Source organism: Squalius cephalus, assembly GCF_949319135.1.
Source record: "Squalius cephalus genome assembly, chromosome: 6".
NCBI classification, from domain to species: domain Eukaryota; kingdom Metazoa; phylum Chordata; class Actinopteri; order Cypriniformes; family Leuciscidae; genus Squalius; species Squalius cephalus.
This window is the reverse complement of record NC_137127.1, coordinates 8,491,333-8,518,003: the sequence shown is the minus strand read 5'-3', so window position 1 is coordinate 8,518,003 and position 26,671 is coordinate 8,491,333. Positions and strand designations below refer to the sequence as shown.

At 36.8% G+C, this 26,671-nt stretch overlaps 5 protein-coding genes across 6 annotated transcripts; all 5 read right to left on the bottom strand.

Moving 5' to 3' along the window:
• Positions 1 to 27: 27 nt before the first annotated feature.
• Positions 28 to 729, bottom strand: LOC307160554 (leukotriene B4 receptor 1-like; the record flags this gene model as incomplete). The annotated part of the gene is made up of 1 exon (XM_079874712.1): positions 28 to 729. One exon carries the CDS (start codon positions 727 to 729, stop codon positions 28 to 30), a length of 702 nt encoding a protein of 233 aa, XP_079730838.1.
• A 339-nt stretch (positions 730 to 1,068) lies between these two features.
• LOC307160132 (leukotriene B4 receptor 1-like) lies at positions 1,069 to 3,058 on the bottom strand. Its single transcript, XM_079874001.1, has one exon. The coding sequence runs from the start codon at positions 2,761 to 2,763 to the stop codon at positions 1,786 to 1,788; it is 978 nt and encodes a 325-aa protein (XP_079730127.1). The 5' UTR covers positions 2,764 to 3,058; the 3' UTR covers positions 1,069 to 1,785.
• A 222-nt stretch (positions 3,059 to 3,280) lies between these two features.
• On the bottom strand, positions 3,281 to 12,629 carry nudt21 (nudix hydrolase 21). Of its 2 annotated transcripts, none has more exons than XM_079874002.1 (7): positions 12,363 to 12,619; positions 11,326 to 11,526; positions 11,009 to 11,072; positions 9,079 to 9,171; positions 8,878 to 8,953; positions 8,687 to 8,801; positions 3,281 to 6,050 (listed from the first exon to the last, which is right to left on the bottom strand). In XM_079874002.1, the coding sequence occupies exons 1-7, from the start codon at positions 12,479 to 12,481 to the stop codon at positions 6,029 to 6,031; spliced, it is 690 nt and encodes a 229-aa protein (XP_079730128.1). In that variant the 5' UTR covers positions 12,482 to 12,619; the 3' UTR covers positions 3,281 to 6,028. The 2 variants fall into 2 exon arrangements, with proteins under 2 accessions (XP_079730128.1, XP_079730129.1); XM_079874003.1 differs by having other exon boundaries at positions 3,472 to 6,050; positions 9,082 to 9,171; positions 12,363 to 12,629.
• On the bottom strand, positions 3,818 to 4,795 carry LOC307160131 (leukotriene B4 receptor 1-like; the record flags this gene model as incomplete). The annotated part of the gene is made up of 1 exon (XM_079874000.1): positions 3,818 to 4,795. The coding sequence occupies one exon, from the start codon at positions 4,793 to 4,795 to the stop codon at positions 3,818 to 3,820; it is 978 nt and encodes a 325-aa protein (XP_079730126.1).
• Positions 12,630 to 14,359: 1,730 nt separating the features above from the next.
• On the bottom strand, positions 14,360 to 20,280 carry hsf4 (heat shock transcription factor 4; the record flags this gene model as incomplete). Its single annotated transcript, XM_079874674.1, has 13 exons — positions 14,360 to 14,752; positions 14,879 to 15,024; positions 15,133 to 15,198; positions 15,306 to 15,414; positions 15,535 to 15,729; positions 16,426 to 16,550; positions 16,690 to 16,789; positions 17,365 to 17,432; positions 17,541 to 17,616; positions 18,220 to 18,344; positions 18,497 to 18,624; positions 18,720 to 18,828; positions 20,155 to 20,280. The coding sequence occupies 12 exons, from the start codon at positions 20,278 to 20,280 to the stop codon at positions 14,926 to 14,928; spliced, it is 1,326 nt and encodes a 441-aa protein (XP_079730800.1). The 3' UTR covers positions 14,360 to 14,752; positions 14,879 to 14,925.
• Between the last annotated feature and the right edge of the window lie 6,391 nt (positions 20,281 to 26,671).

The following is a 26,671-nucleotide window of genomic DNA, read 5'->3' as shown; positions in this document are numbered from 1 at the left end:
AGGCGAATTGGGACGCAGCATACGGCTTTACACAATGACGATCGCTCTGATTGGTTTTAGGTCTATCCAGAGCCATAGAGAGAGGCTCAAGCCTTTGTGCAACCAGAGATAACATGTTAACATGATCAAAAATGGAATGACGAACCCAAACAGGATCTCAAGAAGCAAAACAGCCACTACTATAGACTGCGACAACATTGTCCTCTGACATCTTTGCAATCCATCCTTGTCTTTGAGTCCTTGAGTGAAAAATATTGGTAGGGCAAAAACAAAGGCTAGAATCCAGATGCCAGTCAGATGAAGGCGTCTGTGTCGTCTTTCCAGTCTGTGCAGTAGCTTCCTGTTAGTGACCCTTGACTTGATGACATTGTGATAGTGTTGCACACTCATGGAGGTGACCGTCAGGACACCAACATACAGACTCCAGTGACCCAAGAAGAACAGGATCCTACAAGACCAAAGGCCAAGTTTCCATCCAAACAGTATTCCACACAGCACGACAGGAGCCAAGCAAAGGGTCAAAGCATCAGAGACAGCAAGGTTTAGCATTAGGCTTAAGGTAAAGCTAAAATTTGTGTTCCAGTCACGAGCAATGCTGATGATTACAGCGATGTTGCTTGGCAAACCCACCAAACAGCACAAACCCAGAACTACAGCAGGAGCCATCTGTTCTGAACCCACAGCAGTGTTGTTAGATGTGGAATTGAAGCTTACGTTGAGCTCCATCATGATCAAAAATATTTTTGGTCTGGAAAATGCTGAATGTAAGTTATGACTGCTTAAAGAGCAGGGGCTATGTCGACTCCTCCCACTTCTGTAAACTAAAACTACAGCTTTGCTCTTATCTCAATCAAGGGAAAAAAATTATTAATTAAAGCTCCCCTTTGACTCGCTATATATATTTTCATCTAAACCAAACAATGCAATTAAAATAAAAGATACAGAGACAACATTATGAACTCACACTTCACCCTTAAAGGGGTCATATGATGCTAAATGTTCATTATTTTGTTTATTGGGTGTAATAGAATAGGTTAACATTTTTCACATACTGTACATTATTGTTGGTTGTTAATCGATGGTATATGATTTTGTTGAAGCCTTCTGTTTGCATTATTTTTAGCTTATTTGTGAAATAGCTGTATTCTTGTGGTTTGTGGTTTTCAGACGTTTCTTCCTCTTCTGTTCTTCCTTTTACTCTTAATGAAGCCCCTTTTGCAAGCTGCAAACATTTACCTCATATCCTTATTTTTTAAATAAAAAATATTAAAAATCGTCTTATTAAGCCCATAATAATATATAACACCATGGTAATATATCACTACTTATAGGATGTTCTTAATTCTAAGTTTTGCAGTTTTTCTCAATCACTTTGGCTCAATTCTCGAATGAGTTAGTCTCTCAAAACAATAAGTTCAGATTTCTGAACAATTAGTTTCTGGTTCACAACATGTTTGAATTTCTTATTGACAAACAAATTGCATGCGTTTTGGTACATATATGCAAAAAAGTAAGTACATTGTCTTCAATTTGAACAATAACTAAATGCAGCTAAACCACAAGAAACCTATTTAGTTTTTTTCCAAGGCCCATATTAACAAAATATAGAATTCTGGTAATCCATACTCTGGGATACTTTGGTCTCTCATGAGACCAAATCAATAATATTGGATCATATATGAATGCATGCATGTATGAAATGCAGTCAGATAAATGTTGAATATTGTTTCTCCTTCAACAGCATGTGTTCATCTACTGCAAAACACACAAGAACAGCAGTGAGAATTATTTCTTTCTGATACATTTTAGAATATTTCCTGAACAGACGGCATAGAGAAAAGGATCCAGACAGCAGTTTAGCAAAGCCAGAGTCTTGCTTGTATCACCATAAACTCTACGGAAGGACATCAGTCGGTCAGAAACGTCTTGATGAGATGTTTTAGTCAGAGTAGTAACTATATCAATCACATTGATGATGTGAACAGGAGTCCAAAACAGAAAGAAAGCCACAACGATGCTGACCACAAGTCTCTTCTTGTAAGTCTTCACGTTTGCCCCCTGATTTCTGGGTTTCTTGTCCTGTGGAGCTTTAGTTTGACTGGAGCTCTTGGCTTTTTGGCTCAAGCCTTTGTGCAACCAGAGATAACATGTTAACATGATCAAAAATGGAATGACGAACCCCAACAGGATCTCAAGAAGCAAAACAGCCACTACTATAGACTGCAACTCCATTGTCCTCTGACATCTTTGCAATCCATCCTTGTCTTTGAGCCCTTTAGTGAACAATATTGGTAGGGCAAAAATAAAGGCTAGAATCCAGATGCCAGTCAGATGAAGGCGTCTGTGTCGTCTTTCCAGTCTGTGCAGTAGCTTCCTGTTAGTGACCCTTGACTTGATGACATTGTGATAGCGGTGCACACTCATGGAGGTGACCGTCAGGACACCAACATACAGACTCCAGTGACCCAAGAAGAACAGGATCCTACAAGACCAAAGGCCAAGTTTCCATCCAAACAGTATTCCACACAGCACGACAGGAGCCAAGCAAAGGGTCAAAGCATCAGAGACAGCAAGGTTTAGCATTAGGCTTAAGGTAAAGCTCAAATGTTTGTTCCACTCACGAGCAATGCTGACGATTACTGCGATATTGCTTGGCAAACCCACCAAACAGCACAAACCCAGAACTACAGCAGGAGCAATCTGTTCTGAACCCACAGCAGTGTTGTTAGAGGTGGAATTCAAGCTTACGTTGACCTCCATCATGATCAAATTTTTTTTTGGTCTGGAAAAATGCTGAATGTAAGTTATGACTGCTTGAAGAACAGGGGCTATGTCGACTCCTCCCACTTCTGTAAACTAAAACCACAGCTTTGCTCTTATCTCAAAGGAAAAAATTTATTAATTAAAGCTCCCCTTTGACTCGCTATATTTTTTCTTCTAAACCAAACAATGCAATTAAAATAAAAGATACAGAGACAACATTATGAACTCACACTTCACCCTTAAAGGGGTCATATGATGCTATTTTAAACGTTCATTATTTTGTTTATTGGGTGTAATAGAATAGGTTAACATTTTCACATACTGTACATTATTGTTGGTTGTTAATCGATGGTATATGATTTTGTTGAAGCCTTCTGTTTGCATTATTTTTAGCTTATTTGTGAAATAGCTGTATTCTTGTGGTTTGTGGTTTTCAGACGTTTCTTCCTCTTCTGTTCTTCCTTTTACTCTTAATGAAGCCCCTTTTGCAAGCTGCAAACATTTACCTCATATCCTTATTTTTTAAATAAAAAATATAAAAAATCGTCTTATTAAGCCCATAATAATATATAACACCATGGTAATATATCACTACTTATAGGATGTTCTTAATTCTAAGTTTTGCAGTTTTTCTCAATCACTTTGGCTCAATTCTCGAATGAGTTAGTCTCGCAAAACAATAAGTTCAGATTTCTGAACAATTAGTTTCTGGTTCACAACATATTTGAATTTCTTATTGACAAACAAATTGCATGCGTTTTGGTACATATATGCAAAAAAGTAAGTACATTGTCTTCAATTTGAACAATAACTAAATGCAGCTAAACCACAAGAAACCTATTTAGTTTTTTCCAAGGCCCATATTAACAAAATATAGAATTCTGGTAATCCATACTCTGGGATACTTTGGTCTCTCATGAGACCAAATCAATAATATTGGATCATATATGAATGCATGCATGTATGAAATGCAGTCAGATAAATGTCGAATATTGTTTCTCCTTCAACAGCATGTGTTCATCTACTGTAAAACACACAAGAACAGCAGTGAGAATTATTTCTTTCTGATACATTTTAGAATATGTCCTGAACAGACGGCATAGAGAAAAGGATCCAGACAGCAGTTTAGCAAAGCCAGAGTCTTGCTTGTATCACCATAAACTCTACGGAAGGACTTCAGTCGGGCATAAACATCTGGATGAGATGTTTTAGTCAGAGTAGTAACTATATCAATCACATTGATGATGTGAACAGGAGTCCAAAACAGAAAGAAAGCCACAACGATGCTGACCACAAGTCTCTTCTTGTAAGTCTTCACGTTTGCCCCCTGATTTCTGGGTTTCTTGTCCTGTGGAGCTTTAGTTAGACTGGAGCTCTTGGATTTTTGGCTCAAGCCTTTGTGCAACCAGAGATAACATGTTAACATGATCAAAAATGGAATAACGAACCCAAACAAGATCTCAAGAAGCAAAACAGCCAATACTACAGACCGTGACTCCATTGTCCTCTGACATCTTTGCAATCCATCCTTGTCTTTGAGTCCTTGAGTGAAAAATATTGGTAGGGCAAAAACAAAGGCTAGAATCCAGATGCCAGTCAGATGAAGGCGTCTGTGTCGTCTTTCCAGTCTGTGCAGTAGCTTCCTGTTAGTGACCCTTGACTTGATGACATTGTGATAGCGGTGCACACTCATGGAGGTGACCGTCAGGACACCAACATACAGACTCCAGTGACCCAAGAAGAACAGGATCCTACAAGACCAAAGGCCAAGTTTCCATCCAAACAGTATTCCCCACAGCACGACAGGAGCCAAGCAAAGGGTCAAAGTATCAGAGACAGCAAGGTTTAGCATTAGGCTTAAGGTAAAGCTAAAATTTGTGTTCCAGTCACGAGCAATGCTGATGATTACAGCGATATTGCTTGGCAAACCCACCAAACAGCATAAACCCAGAACTACAGCAGGAGCAATCTGTTCTGAACCCACAGCAGTGTTGTTAGAGGTGGAATTCAAGCTCACGTTGAGCTCCATCATGATCAAATATTTTGAACCTCTAATGTTAGAAACAAAATATACAAGTTACTGAGAGAACCCCTCCCACGAAACAACATATGCCAAATGGCATGCTCACCTATAGCCAGAAAAATAAACAAAGATCATATATCATAGCCACAAGCAAAGGTTTTAGTAGCACTTTCATTAATAAGTTATAAGCAATATGACAGTATATCATTGTATGGTCAGTAGATCAGTAGTTACTGTACAAACAAATATGAAATTCTCAATTTATATCTACATTCATTAATGATCTGTTTATGATTATAATGTAAAGTTATAATAATCTAACCAATATTTTGACTAAAATACCTGCAAATTCACAAAATTAAAAACACTTAAGAAAAATATAAATAGTAATTTACAATATAGTAAAAAGCAAAGGCTGTAGAAAACTCACAAATAAATGATGACATTTAAGGGGAAAAGTCAAAACATTGTGCTGTTCCTGGCTTTGGGGCAGCAAATGTGTCTCTGCATAACTTTTAGGCTTACGTTTATTTTTCTGATATAAGTTCTGATTCATGTCAGTTATTTAACAGCCTGTTTAGTTCCTTCCTAGGGTCAGAAAGAGTGTATACATTGGCTAAAACTACTGATTGTATGACTGTTTTGACATTTTAATTGTTTTGGATAAAATAAACCTCAGTTAGACATGAAGAAAAAAAAAAACACCACCAATAAAGGAGCTTAATGTATTTTTAGATATTATTTAACATCAAATATATCATTTTAATATTTTATTTTGGTCAGTTATTTTATTGATAATACCATATTCTGTGCCATCATTTGCCATACAGCATATATCAGTTTAATGCCAAAAAATTCAAATTTTCCTTCATACACATGAACAACAACAACAAAATATATAAAACAAATGAAATCTGCATAATCTCAAAGAGAACAATTTATTATAAAAAGCACTGACAAATATACAAGGTTAAAAAAAAAAAGTTTTTTCTAAAGACATTGTATTCATCACTTAGTTGAACATAAAAATGTAGTTACTTGATGACAAAGTTCAATAACAAAGACTTACAATGCATCTATAAAGGAGAAAAAAAAAATGCACACATTTCTACGCAATGTAATGCCTCACAATGTAAAACCTCGACATCATTGAAAACACCAGCACTTTATCTGTCACCCATGCCTTCCCATCAGACTGTGCTCACAGAGACAGCCCACAGTCAAGACAAAACTATTTTCTTCTCAGTTGTAGATGAAGTTAAACCTGTGCAGGGGAATGAATAGGTTGAGCAAGTTAATAAAAAAAAAAAAGGATTTACAACATTAACTCTTTCCCCGCCAGTGTTAAAAAAAAAGTTACTAGGGCCCTATAATTTCCGCGATCACGGAATCGCGGAATTGGCAAATTAACGCGGAATCTAGTGTCAACGCGGAATTTCGCGGAATTTTACATATTTGGAATAAAATTCTGTTTTTGTGTGGGAGAAAAACGTATGTCTGAGGAAAATCGCATATTACTGAAAGAATGAGCAGAGAGAGAGGCCCGGTCGCGCGCGCGTCTTCAAACTGTCTTGCTCTCTCTCACTCCCTCGCGCTTATTAATCTAAATCAATTGAGAATTGACACAATGGTAAAAGATCGGAAGAACGAAGTTTCACGTGGAGCATTCGGATATTTTTTTCCTGAATTAGGCTACTGCTGTGTGTGAATTGTGCAAAAAAAAACTTTACCTTGCCTTCTTCTCTGAAAAGCGTTCCGCCCATTCAGCTGACATAAAAAACACTTTCAATAAACTAAACAAAACCTATCCAATGATGAAATGTTTTCTGTGTTGACAAATCTTGTGCGATGTCCTAACTGCCGGGATAATCACACAACGCGTACAAGTCTGCTAATGGTACGTCCGATTCGCGAACTAATGACTCATTTGAACCGATTCACTTTAATGAATGGTTAAAACAACTGATCTGTCCAACACTGAATCGGTTCGGTGTATAACAAAATCGGTAACACTTTACAATAAGGTTCCATTTATTAAACTCTAGTTAACTAGATCAGTTAACATTAACTATTAATAAAATTCACTTCTACAGCATTTATTAATCTTTATTAATGTTAATTTCACCATTTAGTAGTCTACATTATTTAAATGAAAAGTTGTATTTGTTAACATTAGTTAGCTTAATGCACTGTGTGAAGTAACATAATACAAATACAGGGTTAGGGTTAACTAAGATTAACAAAGATTAATAAATACAGTAACAAATGTATTGCTCTTGGTTCATGTTAGTTAGCCTAATACATTCACTAATGTAAACAAACCAAACCACATTTAACACCTCTTAAAATGAGAATTTTGTTTGTTACCTCGATAAATTTAGGGTCATTCCTATTTTATTTGTGTACATTTTAATCATTAACATTAAAAACACTCTTTTTACGACTAAAATAACAGTAAAGGGTAAAAAAAAAACTGAATTCCCAAAAATTAAAACGGAAAAAACGGAATTTGCAAAAATTAAAACGGAAAAAACGGAATTTGGGAAAAAATAAAACGGATTTTATAGGGCCCTAAGTTACCAGCCACTGCCAGGCCATTTTCACAAAACCTATCACAGAATATTTTGTTGCAAGAATATCTGAACATGCGCTGTTCAGTATGCAAAAGAAAGAACAGAGCCTCAGCTTTTAAACAAAAACTCTTAGCTTTAATTCTAGCTTGAAAGTAAGTTTCATAAAATAAGCACCATTTTGAACAAAAAGCTGAGAAAATTGTGTTTTTGTCAAACATTTACAGGGGCTAGTCAGTGATTTTACTGCCGGCCGAAATCCAGAATGTCAGTGTTTTTCCCCGTAAAAATCCCTGACCGAATTACCTACTGTTTTTTGACAAACATCAGGGTCGTGTGGTAATTTACTTGCCATCCGAATCCACATCACTAAATTTAGTGATGTGTTTTAATTTTAAGTTTAGTGTAGCCAACAAATGTTTTTTTTTTTAAATGCTGTAAAGTATTTACAAGAATGATATTTCACCACTGCTCAAAGGAGAAAGAGAAGAAAAGCATGTAAACATTTGAAATGGGCTGGCATGGCAGCAATTATATACATTAAAAATATTAACCAAGCAGCTTTGTTTACCTCATGTAAATAAGAGGCTGTATTAAATTATTTTTGCTCATTTTTAAAATGACATCCACCATTTTGAGATGAAATACAAGACAGAAAACCATTTTAACTATAGCGCATATGTCTTCCTATTTTTAAACAGGAGATTTAAATAATCAAATAATAAATAGGATATTTGCTGTAATTATTTACAGCAGACAACCATGCGACGGGACCACGTGGGCAGAGCGTTCCCGGGTTCGTAGAATCACAAAACTCGCTCCGCCACCATGAATAAATCGCCGTCTGAATGCATGAGTTTTATTGCTGAGATTTATTTTTATGGACATCCACATGAGAAACAATTATCGTCCGAACAGGGATAAATACTACGTCTGGATTGGATTCAGAACAATGATCAAAACAGATGGAGTAGATCACTTCTGTCAACATCGCCAACGCTTCACAGTCCTATACCTCATCCTTGGTTGACATTTTATTCAGTAACCTTAGGAAGTTTTGATTTATATGCTGTTTAATGTTTGATGATTGCGCTATTTTACATATGCATCTGCTTACATTTGCTATCACTTTTTTTCTGCTGCTTCTTCGCCTGTGTTTTGATCCTGAGATTTTGTACTATTTCATAAGATGCATTACCTGTCAATGGCGGGGGAAAGAGTTAATTTAATTACACAACATTTATCAATATTGTTTAAATGATGTGAAGCCTGTTCACTAGATGCTTTCATAACCCATCCGATCAGTCTCATATTAAAAGTAACACCTCACCTGCTCAGTAGCTGAGGAAGACTGGATATAATCGGGCCGTAGCCAGGAGCATTATCATAAAGCTCAAACAAGGGGGCGGCCACCAGCTTGTAGTTCTTTGGCACAGCAAACAATGCTAAAGACACACAAGTTAAGCTGTATAATCACATTTTACACAAGGTGCATTGAATAAACAAAACATTTTGCCCTACCTTTCTCTTGCAGCTGTACTAGAAAAAGCTTCTTATGTTCTTTAGGTTTAGTGATGTGTGCTGGGATATACGGGTACTGTGGAAAGAAACGAGATATGAAGCAAAATCTTAGTGTGCTTGAAAGTGAAAAAATAATTGTTTTATACTGTTGGTGATCCTGTGCGTGGTGTTTGTCTGAGGAAAAAGGAACGGAGTAGTTACCACCTGAGGTGGTTCAAAGTTTGGTCTCCACCAGTTCCCAATACAGTCATCAATGACCCAGTCCTGTTTCACTCCATCCTGACGCCCCAAAATCTTGACAAGAAAATTAGGAATTATTCTCCAATGTATTTGAAATCCATTTCTGCTAGTTTTATTACATAATATGGCATTTTAAAGTCATAGAGGATGGTAAGATACTCTGGCCCTGTATACACCTGGTATTAAGATGCGTTTGTCGATTGGATCACAAGTGGGCGACGCTAAATGCAGGTGTAAACGGGGTCTAAAACATTTTGAGCTTGTCCACTTTTGACCACTTCCAGAGGTAGTTGAAAACGCATTCGAACCGAGCGCTTTCGTAGTGTGATGTAGTCGAATGCGTTTGAACAGCCACAGAAGACAGCACACTCTCCGCCTACTGACCTGATCTAATGAGTAAACATTTTGGGAAGCGCACTAGCCATACGGGATTTAAACTTTGTCGGCTATAGACCCAAGTAGGGGTGTAAAGATACACATATTCGTATTGAACCATTCGGTACGAGGCTTTCGGTTCGGTTCTCGGTACGCATTTTCAAACCGAACGGTTCGTTGGACCATTTTTCCTGCCGACCAAAATTTCATTATTTCAAATGTAGGCGGGTCATTGCCAAACATCAAATGGCAAACGTAATGCAAGCGGAACGAAACTGCTCGTTATTGTGTGGTTGACGGACCGTTTATCAGTTTGGACCAAAGCAGCGCGAGCCGATCTTGATCAAGCGACACTGTTACTACACAGCGCTAAGAGATCCAGTAAAGAAATCATTTGAATTCACCACTTAAGTAATAACATTGCTGCGAGATCTAGTGAGGAACATTCACATTTCTCCGTTATTAACGGATCAAACAGTGCGTGGAAACCAGGAAGAAACACTGTGCCATGAATGAACTATCCGGTGTCCACAGATCTGCAACATTCACCATGGATTTACTGTAGTAACACTAACTGCAACCATGGAAGTTTGGCAGGAATAGTAGGCTATAATGCCTTCAAGTAACATTACGTAGGTTTTATTTTGACATTATGAACACAATTGCTGCCCTCAAATGTTAATCTGAACTAAAATAAACCTTTGTTTATAACTACTACAATATTACATTTCATTTTTTCCAAGGAGCTGTTTTGTTTTATATGCTCCTAAGAAGAGTCAATTCAATTATAGCTCCAGAATTGCTCAAAGTAAAAAAATATCACACTTTATGATGTTAGATTGTATGCTTTATGATGAAAAAAGAATAAAAAAAATTAAATCAAGGAAATTTCTCTGGCATTTCTTTCTTTTTGCTGCATCGAAAACGTACCGAGACGAACCGAACCGTGACACATGTGTATCGTATCGAACCGAACCGTGAATTTTGTGAACCGTTACACCCCTAGACCCAAGTTTGGTTTGAAGATGAAAAACATACCAAGCACAATGTTCTCTCATCATTCCTGATTTCTAACACACACTCACAGTTGTTATCAGATCAGAAACGAAAGCTGCTGGTCTCCATGTTTTTCCGTCGTCTCCGGTTGCATTCATTTGTAAATTGCGCATGCTTATTTCATCCATCAGATCTGAAAAAGCCCATACATTTACCTGCCTAAAGACCCTCCCCTCGAAGAAATCAGGACAGAAGTGGTTGAAAATGGACAAAAGAGACAGATTAAAACACCAGGTGTAAAAGGGAATGTGTCTCCCTCGTCCACCTGTGATCCGATCGACCATAGCGTAATACCAGACCAAATCTTAATACCAGGTGTAAATAAGGCCTCTGATAGGAAGTGTTTTTGTCTTGACTTGGTTGATTTTTTTATCTCTAAAGTAAACAGATTGTAGTTAAAAAATCCTGTAAATGCCATTAATTATTACCATATTAAATACACTCAGAAAACCAATGATACCTCTGTCATCAATCGTTTTAACCCCTCCACCTCATCTTCTCCAGGGTTCAACTCGCCACCAGGACTGCAAAAACACAATATGTAAACTGTCAGGCACTGACAATAAATGTTACAGGACACATTTTCAACAGATGCAAAATGGATGAACAAATCAATGCAAAGTAAAGCAACACATCATAGCAAAATAATGAACAAAAATGAATAATGAATCATACATAAGGATAGATACGGTCCTTTTGAAAGGGTTAACCACTAAAACGGCACCTATTTGAATCGACTACATCCACACAAACTCCAGTGAAGCAGTGAGCACTTACAGTTTAAAGAAGGTGGTTCCCAGCTGTAGGAGCAGCACGTGAGGGAGTCGGTGCTCGTGCACGATCAGAACTCCCTCCACTGTCCGCCGCATCCCGATTTTCTCAAACTCCTCCCGCATCCGCTGAAAGCGTGCGGCTACCGAGCTGTCCTTCTCATAGAGCGGCTCCTTGGTGCCGAATGTGTAATTTGTTAGAGGGTATCTGCGAAAAACAAACATCATAATGTTCAGGAGTTCCATCATTTAAATGAGGATGTGATAGAACGTTATTGATCCACTATCAACAATATGCGCTCTTGTTAAGGAGCACTTCAACCCCTGATTAATTGTTCAACCCCACAAATAAAACAGATAGAAAACAGTAACTACTGCACATGGAATGGGATACAACAAAAACAGATCCTTGAATGCTGGTTATTTGTACTATCGATACATGTGCATGTCAATATAAATGTGCAAACTACTGGTATTTATGAACAACAGCAGAAATTACATCTTTCTGACATTATGTTTTAATGTTATTTATAGTAAATTATGATACATAGACATACTTTGCTTGTTTTAATACGTGCAACATTTCAGCCATTAATACATTTTAGCTAGATTTGGTTAACTACCTGTCTAATGATGTATGTTTATGCTGGGTATTAAAAATAAACATCTATCACGTGTCATTATGCGTAGTGATTTGGCTCATGTATTTTACGTTTCGCAACTTCCGTTAAGGGAACATAATAGTGAGAATCGATGCTCCCTGGTTTTCAAGGTGCATTGCGGGAATTTGTAGGGAACTGGAAGGATTCTGCGATTGAGACAGCACTTAAAATGTCCGACTCCCTTATCAGTGCCCTGACTACTGAACTAGGGAGCTGATTGAGACGCACCCAGTGTATTGTTACGCATCCAAACAGCAGTAGGCAGGACGGAGCACTTTCAAAATGTCAATGCTCTTTCAAAAAGAAGCTATAAGGGATCGCTGAGCATTAGTTATGAAATAAAAAAAACTGCACGTCGTTTGCAGTGGTGAATTCTACTCACAGGTTGATTGTTCTCTCCAGGGTGAGCGGTTTAGCCGGCTGGCTAATGTATTTATTGCCGAACTGATTTACTCCACGAGGCCAACCGGTAGATGATCGATTAGGAGGTACAACTGACATCGTACGACGAATAATATAGTCGCTTCTTAATCTTTGCACTAATCACTTTTTTTTTACTGTTGATTGCGATATTAGTGAGATTGAATTGCACAGCCTTGGCGCTCGATGAAAACCGTAATACGGCACTCTGTCTCTGTTGTGAAAGCACATCCGGGACATCGGGCTACTTCCTGTGTTACGACCGTGCATTTTGCTTTACGGTATGTCCGCGAGGCTAATAAATATTATATTGATAGATAAGTTAATTTTGTATATTTTCATGGTTTTATTAACTTACTAAACTTTCTTTCTTGCTCGTTTAATCAATATATAGTGTTAAAATATATAAATGAATGTGACTTGATTGATTACATGTATTTATTAATTTACCATTGCAAGTAATCACATGATGAAAAAAAAAAACCTTCTCAAAATAAACCTTTTAGTTAAACCATTGATTTGTGGTAAAGAATAGCGAAACTAACATAGAATAAAATCTACTTCTAATACCGTTATCACCTTGTTATAAAACAGTACAACAGAAACATAGATATTTCAGTTTACATAGGCCTATTTAACTTTGATGTGATCTCTTCATTCGTTTATTTTAAGAAGTAAAATGAGAGATCCTGCATGCTTTTAAAATACGTTTATTGTTTTACACTTTTTGTGTGTACATATTTTTTAACATTATGGTGGTGGGAGTCAGGAACAGACTACATCCAGAATTAATATGCAACATTGGTTTCCTTTCTTGCTTTCGTGCTTTTGTGTCTCACTGTGTTACTCTACATTCATTTTTTAACTAGTGCAATTAACCACATTATGAAAACAAAGTATACAATGAAAGACTTGCAACCTATGTGAAAAAGCACCCTTCTCAAAATAAACCATTTTATTATTGCGCTTTAGGGAGTAGTCAAAAATAAGAGTAGGCCTATAAACTAACACTGAATAAAAGCTATTTCTAATACAGTTATCACTCTTAGTGCAATTTCTTTTATTCCATCATCGTTCCCATCTAAGTCATCATTAGATGTTGCATCCTTGAGAAATCATACAAATTAATGCAGCAAGATTGCTTTTTAGGGAAATCATATAAATCAATGCAACTGTATTGCAATTTTAAAATTCAACACATTTGCAAGAGATCTAGGGTATTTTGCATTGCTATATGGCTGCCCTGTACAAAGTGCATTATGGTCTCTGAAATGTTATCATATGTCATGTGTTCATTTGCCCTCATTACATGAGGTTTGGCAGGAACAATAAACACATTCTTTCCTAAAGCCTAAGGCACTGTCATTGTTAGATAGTCTCTAATTGTGTTGTTGGGTTTAAAAAACAGTCAACTGAAAACATCAAATTAGAATACATTGTATAATAATAATTAAAAAATATATATTTATAATACATAAGTATAGTGCTCATCTCAAAGGCATTAACAATTGCTGTTTTAGTCATCTTTAGCTACTTAATTAATAATTCAACCAATGTGGTCAATACATTTGTATCAAATGAGGGCAAATATCACACAATATATCATAAGTGTATCAAAGACAACTATAAATCCTGCAAGGCTAGTCGATCAACTTAAAGATAAATTGAAACAAAAATACTTGATGTCTTAAGAATATGTTCCAGAATATGACTGAGAAAAATACACTAAATTGTGCAAAAAGCAGTGCATTATTTCAGTTTTCTTTCTGTGAGGTCTGATTTTTAACCCCTAGACCTCTCACATTAATACATACATAATATGATTAAACCAGTACTTTTATATGCCTTTAAATATATTGAAATACAAGTATGTGCTTCATTATAAGGTATATTTTAACAAAATATGTTGTCTTTTACGGTTAAGTTTTAGGGAAAATTAAAATCACAGCTCCACAAAGCAGAAACTCCAACACACAGAGTAAAGTGCATTCAAACTCGGGCCACAATAATTTATGATGTATTGCATACAGTTCACATGTGTTGTAGTCGTTGGGGAAGGAAATGCCTAATATTGCCTTTCTTTGGCATCTTCAAAATGATCTTGATGTAGCCTGAACTCCTTATTGGCTTTGAGAAAGGTTTATTGTAAATATTCCATCTCCATCAAAGAGTTGCTCCAAAAGATTCGTAAAAATCCATCTTCCACCAATGGCCTACTAAGTGAATCTTCATGAAGGGCTGGTCGGCACAAGTTTACTTGATATATCACCGCCACATCTACTAGTCAGATAAATCTGAGCCTTCTCTTCTGATGTTGGAATAATATGCAATCCAAGTGTCAAATGGATCCCTCTTAGAGAAACAATAAACAAGACAACCGTAAGTGTGAGGTAGATTTTAATAGCATAAAACTATTCTTAGACAGTAGATTTTAACATCACAGAGATCTTCAGGCTGTTAGTAACTGTTGATCATTACCTGTTCATCTCTCAGGAGGGATCTGTGCTGGCTGTCATATCAGGTCTTCACTGCTCCTCATAGCCAGCGGTCGGGTACGTCTCTCCCTCCTGACCCTGAAACATGTACTGGGACACAGCAGCAGGGATGAGGGCATTAGCCAGCTCCTGCAAATGCACAAATAAATAGTTTAGAAAATATAACGGGTACTTGATCATGCAATTATCAAATGTCACTTTGATCCATTATGCGGCTGATTGTGACAGTAAACTCACTGATTTCAGGTTTGGGTCCATTTCTGTGAAGTTCCACTCATTCAAAGGCAGACTAAATGTGAAAGGCTGTGAGAAAGAGTAGAGGTTAATCGGTGTGTGTATGTTACTATGATCCTCTCATTCACTTGTATGTGTGTAAACAGTGCTCTCGCCCTGTAAAGATTCATACTTACATCCATTGCTGCAGCACTGCTTTCCATGCTCTGCTGGTGACTTCTCAGAAGCAGCTGTAAATCCTCCAGGCTCATGTCAACGTTCTCCACGCCATCAGGAATCTCTGGTCTTTAACATGTACACACAAGTTAAACTGAAATGTGAGTGGTGCTTGTCTGTCTAAAACAAAAGTCTTAACTGTGCCAAGTTGTAGATATTTGTTACTTTGACATGGATGATATATTATACCTCTCCAGCATGGGTCTTTTGGCCCTTCTCTCTCCCAAATTAGATCCTCGGCCCTCTAGGACGGACTGTACCATGGCAACAGGGAGGACGGGGGGTTCAGGGCACACCTCACAGGAGCCGAGTGGTACACCATCTCCTCGTCCCTGCACCCCAGGACTCGCCGGCTCTTCCTTAATCAGCATCAGACACTTTTCCCTAAACAAACAGATCACATATTAATCCAAGGAAAACTAGGGTCCACTGAAATCCATTTGATCTTTTCCCCCCAGAAATTCTGTTGTCTGCTTTAATTTTTCTGGGTTCTGTGTTTTATAATTGAATACAAAATGTATTATCAAAACCGTTGGTAATCAAACGATTGCATAAAACATTAACAATTTAATTAATCTTTTAAAATGTAATCAAATGAAATGTATTCCTTTACATTACGGGGGGGGGGGGGGGGGGGGATTATTAATTAATTAATTAATTAATTAATTAATTATTACTGTGAGAAGTACATTCTACTGTACAATAATATCCTCTAATATATTTATGTTATTATTTCTTCAAGTTGAACTGAACTTTTATACAGTAAATTGCATTTGACTGAATTCATTCCGTGAATCCATATGCGTTTTTCGCATTGTGGAAATCAAGGCCCTACTAAACAAATTGGCTAAAGGGATAGTTTGCATTGTTCTCACCCTATATTGTTCCAAACCTGTATGACTTACATAGGCTACTTGTGTGGAACACAAAAGAAGATATTTTGAAGAATGTTTGTGTGACTGTGTCCATAGTCCAAGTCAGTGGGGTCCAAAACAACAAAGTACAATTTTAATGTATGGACAAAAACAGTTTTAATTTTTGGGTGACCTATCCTTTAACCCTGAAGGTCGGCCCACTCACCTTGATTCCTCTGCCTGCATTTGTAAAGCCATGGTGGTGGACTGTGAAATTTCAGTGACATCAGAAATGATTGGCCCTCCTGTCATCACACCGCTAGTGGAGCAGGATGCACTTTCTGTGGATGGCTGGTAGAACATGAGAGAGATTCTGTGTTTGACATATTTTATTGATCGAGAAAGCCGTCAAAACACCAGTTACGAGGCATGATAGTGAGAAAAATCTTCTCTGTCAGATCCTCAATCTTTAATATGAAAGCTTTCTCACCGACTGGATGTAGAAAGATTCTTGCAAGGACTCCATGGAGTGGCTATGGCTGAATTTGGAGGCAGGAGGGGTGGAGCAGCCATCATCCAGCATGAGAGGACTGAAGAGAAGGAAAAATGCAGCATATCATTGAAAGAAACCACATTATTATCAATAAGGGTTCAAATACAAAGATCTTATGACTGAGAACTAAAATCCGATTGCGCCCTAGTGGTAAGACAGCGAAAGAAACGTTGGAACAATGTTGTTATTAGTTAACCACTTAAAAGTTTCAGCGAGGTAAAGAGCTCTGGCTCTTGCGGTCCCTCTTACCCAGTTTGTTCTCATGCGTCACACTAGCTGACGGTGCACCTTTTAATAGAAGGTAGAGGGTCATGCGCTACAATTCAGGTGTGTGCGTGTTTGTGGGTGCGTGTGTGAGGGCAAGAGCTCAGGAGGTCTGACTCAGCATTCAGCTCCATTCATCGCAGCGAGGGCAGTGAATTGTATCAGCTGACTGTTTCCAGCTGAGTTGGCCGTTCCATCTACTGTGTTTGTGTTGGAGCATCAGGCTGTTGATTGCTATTTTCTGTTTGCTCTTTTTTTTTGTTTGTGAATATGTGTCAATACAAAATCGAGTGCTTCAGATTAGTGTTTGTGTCGAAGTGTGTGTTACAGATGAATGGGTGCACTCACAGCTTTCTCTTCATTCCCACAGTGCTGGGAGTGTTGGACTGCATCTGGCTAAACAGAAACTGAATCAGCTATGGATAGAACAGAGAATCAGAGAGTGATTAAGCATTACTCAGTCACTAAATCAGCACAACAGCATCTATTCCAATAACAGTGTGGGCATGAGCTGTATTTCTTACCTTGTTCATGACTTTCTGCTGCTGTGTGTGATTCTGCCTCAGTGACACCACCTCCCTCCACAGAACATCATTCTGCCTTCAAGATAGATGGATGGATGGATGGATGGATGGATGGATGGATGGATGGATGGATGGATGGATGGATGGATGGATGGATGGATGGATGGATGGATGGATAGATAGATAGATAGATAGATAGATAGATAGATAGATAGATCAATAATTTGAACTACTGAAATGGTAGGTAATTGTTTTGAGAAAGTATTTGTTGATTTGACTCTGATTCGAGTGCAAGGTGGTCTGCAATTTATGTTTTCCTGTTGATGTGGTCCACCATCTGAAAACATTTGAGAACTACTGAAATAGATGATTATTCAGATGAATATATATACACATGGGTATATGATCAGACCACTGGACTCCACCTGTCAGGTGAGCTACTGAATGTTCTATTGAGGCAGCTTAAACAAAACCCCAAACCACTGAGATTCACAATGCAGAGAAGCCGATGAATGAGCCAACTACAGAAGTAGGTGAAAAGTTAGAGGGATAATAGAGGTGAAAAGTCAAGTTGTTGTTTGAGGTTCAATTGCTTTGTTACTAAGGGTGAGGATAAGGCAGTAAATGATGCCATGGGATTAATTGGGTTTGTGTGCAAGATGTGTGTTAAACATCTTACTGTTTCATATCCTGCATCTGCATCTCCATGTTCTCTTGTTGACCGCGTAACACCTGCACCTCGTACAACAGCTTACTCAAGTCCTCTTGCCGCACTTTGGTCTCCTCGCTTTTCACTATTGACACCTGTGAATACACAAACATATAAACTATCGTGCAGTAATGGGTAAACGAACCTCCATCCTCTCCTCTGTGTGTGTGTGTTTAAGAGCCTCTGACTCCGAGGATGAGAGCGAATAAAACAACAGTGAGAATCACTTAAAAATGAGACGTCTCACCTTGCGCTTAATGTGCTCAAGCAAATGCTCATGGCCCTGGAGGAAATAGAGGTGCTGGAACTCGGTGTCATCTCGCTCCGGCTTTACTAGCCCGCTCTGCTCAATATTCACCACCTTCCTGAAGCCGTCTGAGAGAGAAGTGAGAGGTCAGCACAAACACTCCTTCAATCTGGAGTGTCTGTGAGAGTTTTGGTGATGTTTGTCAGCGCAGGCTGATACTTACACATGTTGAGCTGGCGTACAAAGCTTGCCATGTTATTGTGTTTGAAGTATTTGGGCAGAACCTCCTTAGCAAATCTGCCCTGGTCAAAAACATGGAAGCTGGTGCCCGTCTAGAATGAGAGAAAACAAGGCAAAAGGGAAAATACAACTCTGCTTTTATTATAGCACAAAATAGGTTGTTTATGAGAGAGGAGTCTTTTAATGTTCTTTCCTGAAAGGCATAGTTTAAATGCAAAACTAAGACAGGATTGTGTTAAATCAGAGAGAAGCATGTTGCTTCTTTTTTGCACACACAAGCAGAACGTAAATGATTTTTGCTTCACAGGATTTTTAGCAAATTAATTAATGTGTGCAGTACTGATGATTCATTGCCAAATAAAAATAGATGGCATTTTCACCAGAAGATTATGAATATAAACATTATGCAGTCTCAAAGTATTGATAAAAATTAATTATCTTAAAGAGTTTGCCAATGATTTTTGTGGTTCCGAGTTCAGTCAGTAATTACTTTGACTGGCCTTTGATTGAACCTTTGATGCCTTTGATGTTTATTTAAAATGAATTTTAAACATTTTCATCTGGATGCAGAATGAATAGCAGAATGAATATAAATTGATGTGTTTCTTATTAATCATTCTGCTAGATCAACACTAATAATAGTAATAAATCCACCTTCAGTCTTATTTTAAAACTTCATCAACACAAGTTCAACACTGATCAACATATTTCCATTATGAAGAATAATATGCTTACACAAGGCATTAATATAAACTGTTAAATGCATGTTGTAAATATACTTTTTATATGAAAATTTACTTCAGCTAAAACTAATTATCAAAGTATTTGCTTAGGTAACAGTATAATTTTTTTTTCTACACTAAATTTCAATACCAGACAAATATTTTTAAACATTAAAAATATTTCATATATTGTTTTTCTACTAAATATTTATCTGATATTTCAATTTGGGGCAGGAAAATAAAACCCAATTTGGGTTTTATTTGAAAACAGATACCACTGTTAACCAAGTAAATATATTCCAATATTTTAGTAATTTTTTATAGCTGTAGAAAATGACAAAGTCAGATTATTCAATTTAGTAAGCTTACTATTTTTCACAAACATTATAAAAGGGTCTGTATACGTGCCAATAAAGCATAGCTTTGAATACATAAATACAGCTGCCATTTCATTGCCAGGGATCATCATATTTGGAGGTTCTTGGCATTCAAATATTTAAAAAATCACTGACTTACATTTCAACCTTCAAATGTGTTTCTCTGGCTATATCTACTCAAGGGCTCACAACAGTCCGACAAAAATTCCATAATTAAATGGTAACGTTGGTTTTCTTCCTGATTTTCTTTCTATTTTAGATCTACACAGTTTATCATCAAATATATCAATCAAATAGGATGCCATCAGGATGAACTCACAGTACTCCAGCAAATCAGATGATTGGTCTCTGGGTCCTCCACAAGAGTCCAGAGTTTAGTGAGGAACGCAGGTACATTGCTAGCGTATGCTCCATCCACACCTATAGAGCCTGGGTTCTCCTGCATGACTACACTTGGACTTGAACAGATGAGTCTAAAAATCCAGAAGTATTTTAGTCCATTTCCAAATCGATGCTCTCTTGGGATGTGCGTTGCTGATGCTGTTCCTCTCTCCTTCTCCTCCTCTCTCTGTGGCCTAGTCATAGGGCCATATTGGTCCCTGCCATTCCCACAGGTCAGAGTCAGCATAAAGCAATGCCCTGCAGCATCACCACTATACCCCCTCACTCAACAAAGGATCCCACAGGAGAACAATACAGACTCACACAAAGCCTAGAATAATGCCACACTGTCACGCCAAACAGCACAATGACCAAACACAACCTGCACAGGAGAGTGTGCTGGGCAGATGTGTGGGGTTTTGTGTGGATTTTTTTTTTTGTTTATTTAATTGTCATTCATGATGTTAAGGTTGTTGTTTAGAAAAAAACGAAAAAAAAACCTGATTGTCTTCAAGAAGTGGAATATTTACAAATACATTATCCACCTGAACGGGTGGTCTGTTTGTCTATGTATTTATGTATGTATGTAAGTATCTATGTATCTATATATTCATGTATGTATGAATCTATCTATCTATCTATCTATCTATCTATCTATCTATCTATCTATCTATCTATCTATCTATCTATCTATCTATCTATCTATCTATCTATCTATCTATCTATCTATCTATCTATCTATCTATATGTGTGTATGTATCTATATCTATGTATGTTCCATCATCCATCCATCCATCCATCCATCCATCCATCCATCCATCCATCCATCCATCCATCCGTAGCTGTATTGACATGGTAAAAAAAAGAAGCTTTACTTTGTCAAATTTAGTCCTATATTTAGTCCTGTATAATACATATACAAATAATACAATAAAAATATACAAAAATGCTCTACCTTTATCTAACCAGCAGGGTTTCATTTAATTTTATTTTATTGTATTTTATTTTAAAAATTAAATTAAATTAAATTAAATTAAATTAAATTAAATTAAATAAATAAAATAAACAAAATTGCTCTACCTTTATCTAACCAGCAGGGTTTTATTTTATTTTATTTTATTTTAAAAATAAAATAAAATAAAATAAAATAAAATAAAATAAACAAAATTGCTCTACCTTTATCTAACCAGCAGGGGGACCCATAATCCAGATCTTCAGTATTTTTACAGTACCTCTCATTACCATGCAACTCTGTCATAATTTTAACAGATAGCTTTTTGTTGTTGTTGTTGTTGTTGTCGTCACAAAACAGCACCTGTATACATGCATAGGTATGAAATCCAAAAAGCTAACTTGGTTACTAAAGACTTGGGGTGACGCAAAACTTATCACGGCAATTTCAAAAGGAAAACAGATGGCTGCATTACTGTAATTTTCAATTAACCTATTCTTGAGAAAAAACATGGTTCATAGGCATTGAATCCATGGTGACAAAGACATTATAAATGCTTCCGTAGTCATTCAGGTCAAAGCCCGATTCAGTTAAACATGATTAGTGGCTGACGCATGCAAAATTAAAACCACTGGTCAGCATCTGTACATGCTAAACAGGTCATAGGCCTTCATGACGACTTACTTCATTTTCAAGCTGTAGCATTGTCACCTCAAGTTATTTAAAGGGGTTCGTTTAGAGAAATCCCATGCACATCCTGTAGTTAATGAGTGAAGATTCAGCATTAATTTCAGAAGTCAACATCAGCAGCAATAAGTAATTGTTCCCATGTATCACATTCCACTAGGTACATTTTAATTAGTGCTACAGGAAGAAGGAAGTGTTTGATTTGCATGAGGATGCGTACATCTGTCAGGTTTGTTGTCATGTGGGAGGTTTGTCTGTGTTTTTGTGTGTATACCCACTAGGTTGTTGTTAGCCATTAACAATAGGCAAGGCTTTTTAGTTGCTAGGCATTTACAAAATAATATTTTTTAAGTAGATTAATTAGACTCAATTATGGATAAATCTTCAGCAATTTCCATCTTAGTATCAATTTTCTCCATCTCCTGAAGTAATCCTGCATCTTTACAAGAGCATTTATTGTACTCTCTTCTTCTGTTTCTGAGATAAATCACAGTCAAGATATTGACTCCTCACTGTAAAAACCAATATTGGCAGTACTAATGTTAGCGCTAGCCGACCTGCATGGCAAACTGCATCTACATATCTGTAATTACATCTATACTGTCCTTAATGTCATGTGGCCAAGTTTGAATTTACGAAATTACATTTGTTAGGTCATTATCAAAATGTATTAGTCATGAAAACGCAAAAGGCATAATTTTAGCATCCTATAAAAAATATATATATGAAATAATTTGACTATATTCTTTTGCATGTTTAAAAATTTCAATTTTGAATTTTACAATTATTTATTTGTTTTGTTTTTTAGGTTTTAAGCATTAGTGCAATGTCCAACAATTGTACAAAAAGCTCATTAAAATAAGTAATACGTAAAAAAAAAAAAAAAAATGTAATGGATAATATAAATAATTTAAGAACAATACATGATTTCCCTTGTTTGTTTTGTGTCATTGGTGTAATCAATGTTGAAAATCTCTTTTAAAAATACCAACATTTGTGGAAAAGTACTTTCAAAGTCAGAGTTCAGAGTAGGAAGAAGCTTGTTCAAATCTTATGGTGATTTTCCCATCATGTTAAATGTATTTTTTTCCCTAAGTGGTTCATTTAAACGCCACTGGTTTCACAAGCCTAATTTGTGCAATAAAATAAAATAATAAAGAACAAAAGTCAAGTTGTCCTTTATAATTAGCTATAATATCAATATATTAATAAATAAATGCAATCAGCTTTCAAAACGCCAACATTTTGTAACTCTGAAATGTCAGAATCCAGTCATAATTTACAAATCACATTATGAAATGTTGATAAATATTTTCAGTTTGGACTCAAATCCCTAATCTGCCACAGTGCGTCATGTAAGCATCGCAGGGCCACAAATCACTGGCCTGAGGGTCAAAGAGCACATGATGTAGGATTTGAAACAGCCATAAGTGACTGCAGCTGCGAGGTCAATCATGATCTTGTTATTAATAAAGTTGAGAGCCGGGATTAAACGAATGAACTGGTGGCCTCGGTTTGAACAGCCAAGGTTGCAACGCAGCTGCGTTTATGCAGCTTTATGCTAATGCTAATCTGACCAAACATATAATCCATTAGTGATTAAACACAACAAGGAATTTGTACCATGGACACATGTCGGTCCACATCCTTTTAGAATCTACTTGGACACAGAAATCAGAGATAAAATGAATAGTTAATAATCAAACAGAAATAACTTAATTCATTAAATACTTGTAAGATGCAGTGGTGACCCTGAGGGTTTGTCAAAACAGATTACAGAAGACAGAGATGAGAAATATGAGGGTGGTGTGTGTGTGAGAGAGAGAGAGAGAGAGAGAGAGAGAGGAAGTGTGTCCAATCACTTTTTTGACGTTTAACTTCAGGTGGAATAAGGTCATAAGTGAGATCAAAGCCACACGCTCTGAAAAAGAAAATCAAATTATTCATATCTAAAACTAGTCTGCATTTCAGTGTGTGAGGGATGAAATACAGAATGATATTGATTATTTTAGCCTCATCTTGACCATTCCTCATACTGTATATATAGCCTAATACCTTTCAAAATTTGGGGGTCTGTAAGATTTTTATATTTTTTGAAAGAAGTCTCTTTTGCTTAACAAGGCTGCATTAATTGTATAAATAATACAGGAAAGTTGTGAAATATTTCAAATGTAATTTATTCCTGAGATGGCAGAGCTGAATTTTCAGCATCATTACTCCAGTCTTCAGTGTCACATGATCCTAATCATTCTAATTTGCTGCTTTGCTGCTCAAGAAACATTTCTTATTATTATCAATGTTGAAAACAGTTGTGCTGTTTAATGTTTGTGTGAAAACCAAGATAGGATTATTGTTCAAAAGAACAGCATTTATTTGAAATTTTTGTACCATAATAAATGTTTTTACTTTACTGACACGTTTGATTATTTCTATATGTCCTTGCAAATTAGCAGTGTCAATTTCTAAAAATCTTACGAATTTCTACATTTTTTTGAATGGTGGTGAATATAAACAGATTCACAGATTTGAAAGGTACCTCATTTCACACAGATTGTTGAAAAGACAGATGGACATCCCTTGTCCGACTTACTCCTTTTGACTTGAAATTATGCAAAATAGCATAGCAGTGCATTCAACTGCCCCATCATGCTTTTTTTTCCCTTTTATGCAGTGTGTAATATAGCTGTTTGTAAATGTAAAATGTCTGCAAAGTTTTCAATATCACAGAGCAAAACAAATAAAGTTATTATTGTGTTCTAAAAGAAAGAACCGATTCTGAACTACTGAAACGAGTCATCAGCAATTTCAGTTTCACTTCCTGTGGTGTCAATTCACTAAAAACTTCAACTTAAACACTTCTGATTGGTCACTATTTTCAACAGAAATGCCTGTGATTGGCTATAATACTCAAAGCTGCAAAAATCACGTTGTAAATAGACACATTTGCAGAGGCCTTGTTACATAACACTAATATAACAACCAGTTTGCTTTAAAGGGGACCTATTATGCAAAATTCTCTTTTACATGGTGTTTGAACATAAATGTGTGTTGGCAGTGTGTGTACACAACCACTTTATAATGGTAAAAATCCACCCAATCCCCATAAATCATAAGCAGTGTCTCTGAACAAGCGTTTGCAGGTTGTAGATTTTGAGACGTCACATTGCACAGGCCCCGCCCATGAGTGCTGATGGACTCTGCCCTATTAGCATAGACCCTGCCCTGAGAGAGCTGTAAACAGTTCGCCATGTTTATCTCCTCTCCAGAGCATTTAAAGGGATGGTTCGGAGTAAAATCAACCTAGGGTCCTTTGCACCATGATCTCGAACCAAACACCCTCCCAGAAGCTTTTTTTCCCTTGGTCGAACATTATTAAAGTTAGAGCTTATTTAGAGATATCAGCCGAATGGCTTAGTGCAGGCCCTAATGGATCCTAGGATGTATCTCGTAAATGACCCCACTAATAATGCCCAGAATGGTACCAAACTTCTACAGTAGTACAAATAGGTTCTGTACTCATAAAACAAGACATTGGGAAGTTTGTAAGTACATCTGGAGTTTATTTAAATAACACTTGCCTGATGGCTCATGCTACCGCTAACCCGGATGTCGAGGTCACTTCAGTGATTTGAGAAAAGGCATGCAGCCACTTTAGGTCAAAAGGACACTAGCATGTTTGTAAGGTTTACAGTTCTTCTGTGTTTTAAACAAACCAATTGATTCCTATGATATAGGATTCATATGATTTCTCGATAACAAATGAAATTCAAATGGATGACCACATTAGGTGGAACCATCAAAGGATATAAAAAAACATGGCTAAAGCTGATCCTTGATTTTACTTAGTACATATACATATACACAACAGTATAATAATTTGAATTTGAATTACCTCATGAAGTGGCATGCACAATCTCAATATGATTCTGTCTGAAAAAGTCAATGCATAAAATTAGATCTATTTACTGTAATAGACAAGTCTGCTCTGTTTGATTAACCAGCGTAATGTAGGTTACTGTGTGCTGTGATTATTGATTAATCTGGCTGATGATAAAGCTGAAGTGTGTAATTTCAAGTGTGCTCCCTAGAATCACAAAATGTCATGGTTTACCACATTGCTAGCATGATTTACCATGGTTTACCACATGATTTTGCATGATTTAGCATGACCATGGATGGATAGATAGATCATCAAGATTAGTTAAGAAATAAAGAATGATTAGTTAGAAAGAAAGAATGATTAGTTAGAAAGAAAGAAAGATTAGTTAGAAAGAAAGAAAGAAAGAAAGAAAAAAGATTAGTTAGAAAGAAAGAAATATTAATAAGAAAGAAAGATTAGTTAGAAAGAAAGAAAAAAAAGAAAGAAAGAAAGATTAGTTAGAAAGAAAGAAAAAAGAAAGAAAGAAAGATTAGTTAGGCCGACATTCACCATAGTAAGTCAATGGGGCAACGTTGGGCAGGTCTTGCCCCCCAGGGGTACAACTTTTGCCCCATTTTGAGGTATATTTTCACAGAGCCTCTTCAAATGTGGTAAATTACACCTTTCTGCGAAATTCTCGCTCAGAGCTATGAGTCATCAAAGTTTTTCGCAATGTTAAGTCTATGCAGCTTTTTTGCCGCTTTTTCCCCCATGGGGCAAACATCGTACACCCGATCACTTATAAAAGTCATAGCACACCATTCCTAAATAGGCCGCACGTTTTGACACCTCATTCATGGGCCTGTGACAAAAACTGAAGAAAATGTGAGTGGTGCTTGCAGTGGCAAAACTCAGCACTCGGTTGCTAGGGTCTTTCTAGTGGGTTGCTAAGGTGTT